Genomic DNA, 6,465 nt, shown 5'->3' on the forward strand with positions numbered 1-6,465 from the left:
TTTTTTTCCCTCCTCTTTAGGGTGTTTGCTATTTCTGAGCTGGCTGGGAGGATCTGAGCAGCAGCAGTTGCAGCAGCAGCCGGAGGCAGGAGGACGAGCATCCGCGGGGAATTGCACGAGCCGCTGCGGTCTGTCGCAGCCTCCGCGGCCAAGTTTGGCCCCGCCGGCTCCCTTCACCACCCCGGCAGCCCTCCTGCGCAGCCAGGTAAGGCTGCTCGCCCGCGCCGTGCCGCAGCCCGGCCCCGTACAGTGCAGGCTGCGCCGGGGCTGCGCGAACGCGGCGCCCGGCAGCACCCACCCAGCTTCCCCTCCTGCACCTGCCTCTCGCTCCGGGAGCGAGTGGGTTTGGCTCAGCCGCGCCGGCCCCGGCAGGGGTGAGTTCACGGACACGGGCGCTCGGTGCCACGAGGGAGGACGGTGCACGGGAAACTCGATCCGGCTTCAGGATCGGTGCGGACGAAGCGCCGCGGCAGGGCGAGGGGGCGGTGGGCATGAGCTCCGCTCTCCCGAGGGAATGACCTTCCCCGCGGCCGCAGCGCCGGCGGGACTGGGGCTCAGCAGGGCTGCGGGGGGTGGGGGGGGGGGTGCGCGTGCGCCCAGGGCCGCGAGCGCGGAGGTGCCCGCTGCGTCTCACGCGTGCACGCGCGAGCTGCGCTGCTCGGGGCGCGCGCGTTTGCACACGGGAGCGCGTGCAGGGGCGCGGGCTGGCGTGGGCACCCGTGGGAGCGCGCGCGCCCCTCGGCGTGGGTGCCTGAGCGCGGGGGAGCGCGGCAGGCGTGTGCGTGGGTGTGCCGCGCTGTGCACGCCGACACGGCGTTGTTTGCAACGCCGCGGCGGGGCTGGGGCGGCGGCGGCGGTGGCGGTGGGGGGGGTGGGGGCTGCAGGCACGAAGCCGGCGTGCGTAGGCGGCCGTGTGCACGCGTGTGCGTGCACGAGCGGCGGCGTGTGCACCCCGGGGACGGCCGTGCGCGAGCGCGCGTGGGGAGCGTGCCGGGTGCCAAGGCGGGGGGGGGCGGAGGGGGGCGGCAGGGGCGTTTGCACCCTCGCACGGACCAGCCCCGGGTCGCCGCGTCTCTCCAAGCGGCCAGCACGAGCCCCGGGCCGCGCGGCCGAGGGAGGGCAGAGCCGGGCGCCGCTCTCCTGCGGCACATCCCTTGCTCCGACCTCCCGGGCGCTGCCAAGGTGCCCTTAGAGATTGGGGAGAGGAGCGACGGCGCCGCCGCCAAGCCCCGCTCCGGCGCCTCGCTGCCCGTCCGGCACTTGCTCCGTGCACCCGCCTCCGGCGCATCCGTGCACACGTTCGCAGGGCTGCTTTTCCCTCCCACCCCGCCGGGCGTAGCCAGGTGCAACCCCCCCGCAAGAGGGACGGTGCCGCTGCGCCAGGGGACCCCAGCCGGGGCGGTCCCACGGCCTCGGGGACCCCGCGGTCGGGACCCGCGCCGGCCTCGCGGGCTCGGCGCCTTCCCGCGGAGCCCAGGGGCGCGGGAGCGCCGGGGCCGCGCGGCACCGGGGGGCTGAACGCCGCGGTGCCGCTCGGCGAGACCCCGGCAGCGCGGGGCGGAGGCGGGCGGGCGGCTCTAAACCGAAGCGCCGGCAGCGGGCGCGGGGAGGAGGCCGCGGACACGAAGCCGGCGGGGGAGCAAAGGGGGAAACGGAGGCGGCGAGCGGCCGGGATTTTGCCTGCCATCAGCCCGGCTCCCGGCGCTCCCCTTGTTTTCCTTTCCCCACCCGGCATTGAGCAACCCTGGGCGAGAACCGCCCGCGGTTGCATCCCGGGGAGCGGCCAGCTCCTGCCGGAGCGGCTCCGCGCGGCGCCGGCGGGCTCCTCTCGCCCCGCGCGCGCGCCTCTTCCTGGCTCCCGGCCCCTTCCCACCCCGGCGCCATCTGCTCAGCAGCGGGGCCCGAGCGAGGGCTGGCGCTCGGCTCGGCGGCACCGTGGGCGGCCGCTGCGCCGTGCCGTGCCGTGCCGCGCCGCGCCGCGCCGCGCCGTGCTCAGTCCCGCGCCCTGCGCCCGCAGGAGCCCGGCCGCTCCGGCCATGGAGCTGCTCTCCACCCCCAAAAACATCGAGATCAACAACATCACCTGCGACTCTTTCCGCATCTCCTGGGCCATGGACAAGGGCGACCTGGAGAGGGTCACCCACTACTTCATCGACCTCAACAAGAAGGAGAACAAGAACTCCAACAAGTTCAAGCACCGGGTGAGCTGGGGGCCCCGCGGTGCCCTCGCCGACGCGCGCGCCCGAATCCCGCCGGGGCCGCGCCGACCCGGAGCGGGACCCCCGCGCCGGGGGCGGCCCGGCGCCTCCGAGCCGGTGCGGGGGAGCCGGTGCAAACCACTCCCGCTTCTCTCCCTCTGGAACGGAGTCACTAATTTGGGACTCTCTTAGCAGCACGGTTGCCACGGTGATGCTATTTAATGTTTAACATTATTTTTTTCCCTCCCCAATAATAAGCTTTTTTTTTTTCCCCTTCCTCGTGTCTCCTGACTTCGGCATTTGCCGTTGCCACAGAAACGGCTCTGCACTGCGGAGCTCTTTGGTGGCCTCTTGGCAGGGCCGCTCGCTCCGTGCAGCCAAGCTGCCCGGGAGCAGGGCAGGGGGCTTGGGGCAGCCCTTCACCCCCGGCTGGGCAGCGGTGTTGGGGCTCCCCGGCCGTGTTACGTGCACGGGGCTGTGCTGCACGGGGCCATGCTGCATGCACAGGGACACGCTGTGTGCACGGGGCCGTACTGCATGCACAGGGCCACGCTGCGTGCACGGGGCCGTGCTGCACGGGGCCGTGCTGCATGCACAGGGCCACGCTGCGTGCACGGGGCCGTGCTGCACGGGGCCGTGCTGCGTGCACAGGGACACGCTGTGTGCACGGGGCCGCACTGCATGCACAGGGACACGCTGCGTGCACGGGGCCGTGCTGCATGGGGCCGTGCTGCATGCACAGGGACACGCTGCATGCACGGGGCCGGCACGCAAGCCGCGCTGACTGGTACGGGGCTGCAGGAAGGCGTCCTCGCCGGCACCCTGCGGCACACCCATGCTGCCCTGCAGTGCCACCGAGCCCGGCGGGGTCCTGCCGCAGGCGCTGCGCCGTCCCCGGCACGGGCCCCGTGCTGCCCCGCGCCGCCGTGCCCCGCGGAGGTGGAGCGCTGGCTGTGCAGGCGTGCTGCCCGTGCTCGGAGATGCCTGCGCCCTATCCCCGCCGCGGCGGGGGCAGACCCCGCGGTGTTTTGCAGCGGTAAACACCGCTGCGTCCGCCCCGCGCGCCGTGACTCTCGCCCCCTCCGAGCAGGACGTGCCCACCAAGCTGGTGGCCAAGGCGGTGCCGCTGCCCATGACGGTGCGGGGCCACTGGTTCCTGAGCCCGCGCACCGAGTACAGCGTGGCGGTGCAGACGGCCGTGAAGCAGAGCGACGGCGAGTACCTGGTGTCCGGCTGGAGCGAGACGGTGGAGTTTTGCACCGGGGGTGAGCGCCGCGCCGCAGCGGCACGTGCCGGGCACCGCCGGGGGCGGAGGGGAGGGAAGGCAGGGAGCTGCTGGTGATGGTGGGGGGGGGGACGGGGAAAGCGGAGCGGAGCCTGCCAGGGACGGGGGCAGCGGGAGGACGGGGGCGAAGCCGAGAGCTGGCGCAACCTGGTCCGGTTGGAGCGGCAGCTGGAGAGTGGGAGGCGAAAGGTGTGGGAACGGGGAGCGCTCCGGCTGCCGGCAGGCGGGGAAGGGCCGCGGCGGCGTGGGAGGGAGCCGGCCGTGGCCCGGCACCGACGAGGAGGCTGGCGGGGGGCTCGGGAGCGGGGGGGAGCCACCGGCCTGACGCCCCCTCCCCGTCCCCGTGCCACGGCTCCCCAGACTACGCCAAGGAGCACCTGGCCCAGCTGCAGGAGAAGGCCGAGCTCATCGCCGGCCGCATGCTGCGCTTCTCCGTCTTCTACCGTAACCAGCACAAGGAGTATTTCCAGCACGTCAGGTACGCCCTCGCCCGGGGCCGCGGCCGGCGCGGTGGGGGGGGGGGGCCCCGAGCCCGGCCCCGCGCCGCCGACGCCGCCCCTCTCCCGCTCCCCGCGCGCAGGATGCACTGCGGGAACGTGATGAAGCCGTCGCTGAAGGACAACAGCGGCAGCCACGGCTCGCCCACCAGCGGCATGCTGCACGGCATCTTCTTCAGCTGCAACACCGAGTTCAACACCGGGCAGCCGCCGCAGGACTCGCCCTACGGCCGCTACCGCTTCCAGATCCCGGCCCAGCGCCTCTTCAACCCCAACACCAACCTCTACTTCGCGGACTTCTACTGCATGTACACCGCCTACCACTACGTCGTCCTGGTCCTGGCGCCCAAGGGCTCCTCGGGAGACCACTTCTGCCGGGAGCGCCTGCCCCAGCTGGACATTTCCTGCAACAAGTTCCTGACGTGCTGCGTGGAGGACGGGGAGCTGGTGTACCGCCACGCCCAGGACAGCATCCTGGAGGTCATATACACCGAGCCCGTGGACCTCAGCCTCGGCGTGCTGGGCGAGATCAGCGGCCACCAGCTCATGAGCCTCTCCACCGCCAACGCCAAAAAGGACCCGAGCTGCAAGACGTGCAACATCAGCGTGGGGCGCTAGGCGCCCGGGGCGGGCCGGGCGGGGGGCCCGGGGCGGCCCGGCGGGGAGGCAGGCCCCCACCCCGGGCGCTTTTGCGGCGGCCGGAGCCGCCCGTCGAGTGTAAATAGCGGCGGTGCCTGGATCCCTGCCTGCTCGGAGAAGGACCCCGCGGGGTGCTCGGAGCAGGGACGCTAAGCCAGCAGCGCTCCGGGCCCCGAGAGAGGAAGCCTTCACCTCCTGGACTGGCTGACCAGCATCCTCCTCCTCCTCCCTGCCCCGTGGCGGGACACCGGGCCCCTTCGCCTCTCCCCCACCCTCGCCCCGGCCGGCCCCCCGCTCCTCCCCACGCGGCCGCCCCGTCCCCGGGGCAGATGCTCCCGGGGCAGGGCGGCGGACGCGGCGCGGGTCCGCTCGGGAAGGGGGGAGCGCGGGCAGGGCCCCTCGGAGCCCCGCCGCCGCCGCCGCCGGCGTTGCTTCCGGGCTGCAGTCGCGGTAGCCTTGTCCGTAGTGGTGTGCGGGATGCGCCGGCATCCAGATGTGTCGTGCAGCCAGCTGTGCCGTGTTCGCTGTGTTCGCTCTAGCCGTCGTCGTGCCGTGAGTGCCGCCGCCAGGGCCCTGGCGCGCCGCAGCGCCTCGCTTACGACTCCCCCCCCATCCGCCTCCTCGCACCCCACGAGACCCCCCCCCCCCCCGGCCACCCCGGCAGCGAGCGGCGGCGGCGCGGCGCAGTGCGGGCGCGCCGGCCCCCGCCGCCTCCCCGCTCGCCCCGCGTCCGATGCACGCTGTACCGGCCGACCGGAGCCGGCCCGTCCCCTGCGCGCCCTGTGCTGTATCAATAAACTGTGTGCAGTCGCCGCGGGCCATGTCGCGCTGCTCTTTGCCCCGGGGGGTCCCTGCTCCGGCGCGGGGAGGACGGGGCGGGGGCGCGGGGAGGCGGCACCGGGGGGGGGGGGGGGGCTGCAAACTCCCCGGCGCCCTCGTGTGCGCGGCTCTCCCGCCTGGGTGGGCAACCCCGGGGTGTCCCCGCCGCCCAAAACCTCCCCCGGCCCCAGCCCGGATGGCGCTGTGCGCACCGAGCCTGTTGCACCCTGGTGACTTCGGAGATGGAGGCCCCCCCCCCCCCCAAAGCACGCCCGGTCCCCACGCTGAGCGGCCCTGCGCCCGCCTTCCCCCCCGGCGCAGCGCGGGCACGGGCTCCCTTCGCCAAGCTGCCACGCCAGAGCCCTCGCACTGTCCTTACTCCGACACCCCGCCAGGAACGTTAGCAGGAAACGCAAGAAAGGGGAGAGGGAACTTGCTGCCTGGTCTCTCCCTGCCAGGGGGCACGTGTGGGCCACCGGGGGCAAAGCCTCTGGCCGGCAGGGACGGAGGTTCCCCCGCCAAGCACCGGGGCTTGCACCGCCCCCGGCTCCCGGAGACGCACCCGCCAGCCTCGCCGGGGCTGCGGACACGGGGCTCGGGAGCCCTGGCCAAAAGCTGTCGCGTGCAACGGGGCCGGGGGGAACCGGAGCCGCGCGGGAGCCGCCAGCGCTGTGCGCGGCAGAGCCCGGCGCCCGGCGAGGCACCCGCCGCCGAGCAACGCTGCCTGCGCCCAGGAGAGGGTGCACGGCCACCCTCTGCCTTAAGGCCAGATGAGCGTTGCAATGAGCCGACTGCTCCGCTCCTTCCGCTGCGACTCCGGATTGAGTGACAGGCCCCGGAGGAGGCAGGCCAGCTCCGGCGCAGGCATCCTCGCGGCGTGCATCTGGACCCCCAAACGCAGGGGGCGAGGAGCCTGCCAGCAACGCCGCGTGCCGGGCGCTCGCCCCGACCCGCAGGCGTGCGAAGCAGAGCGGCGCCTTCGCAGCTCCCGGCTCCGGCAGATGGCCCGCGCCGGGCCGCCCGCGCG

General features: G+C 74.0%; 1 protein-coding gene across 1 annotated transcript; it reads left to right on the forward strand.

The window, feature by feature from the left end:
- Window positions 1–139: 139 nt before the first annotated feature.
- PHYHIP (phytanoyl-CoA 2-hydroxylase interacting protein) lies at window positions 140–4,598 on the forward strand. Its single transcript, XM_062596949.1, has 5 exons — window positions 140–205; window positions 2,018–2,201; window positions 3,289–3,463; window positions 3,844–3,961; window positions 4,064–4,598. The coding sequence occupies exons 2-5, from the start codon at window positions 2,037–2,039 to the stop codon at window positions 4,596–4,598; spliced, it is 993 nt and encodes a 330-aa protein (XP_062452933.1). The 5' UTR covers window positions 140–205; window positions 2,018–2,036.
- Window positions 4,599–6,465: the final 1,867 nt, after the last annotated feature.

The sequence above is a fragment of the Rhea pennata genome, chromosome 28 (assembly GCF_028389875.1).
Source record: "Rhea pennata isolate bPtePen1 chromosome 28, bPtePen1.pri, whole genome shotgun sequence".
NCBI lineage: Eukaryota > Metazoa > Chordata > Aves > Rheiformes > Rheidae > Rhea > Rhea pennata.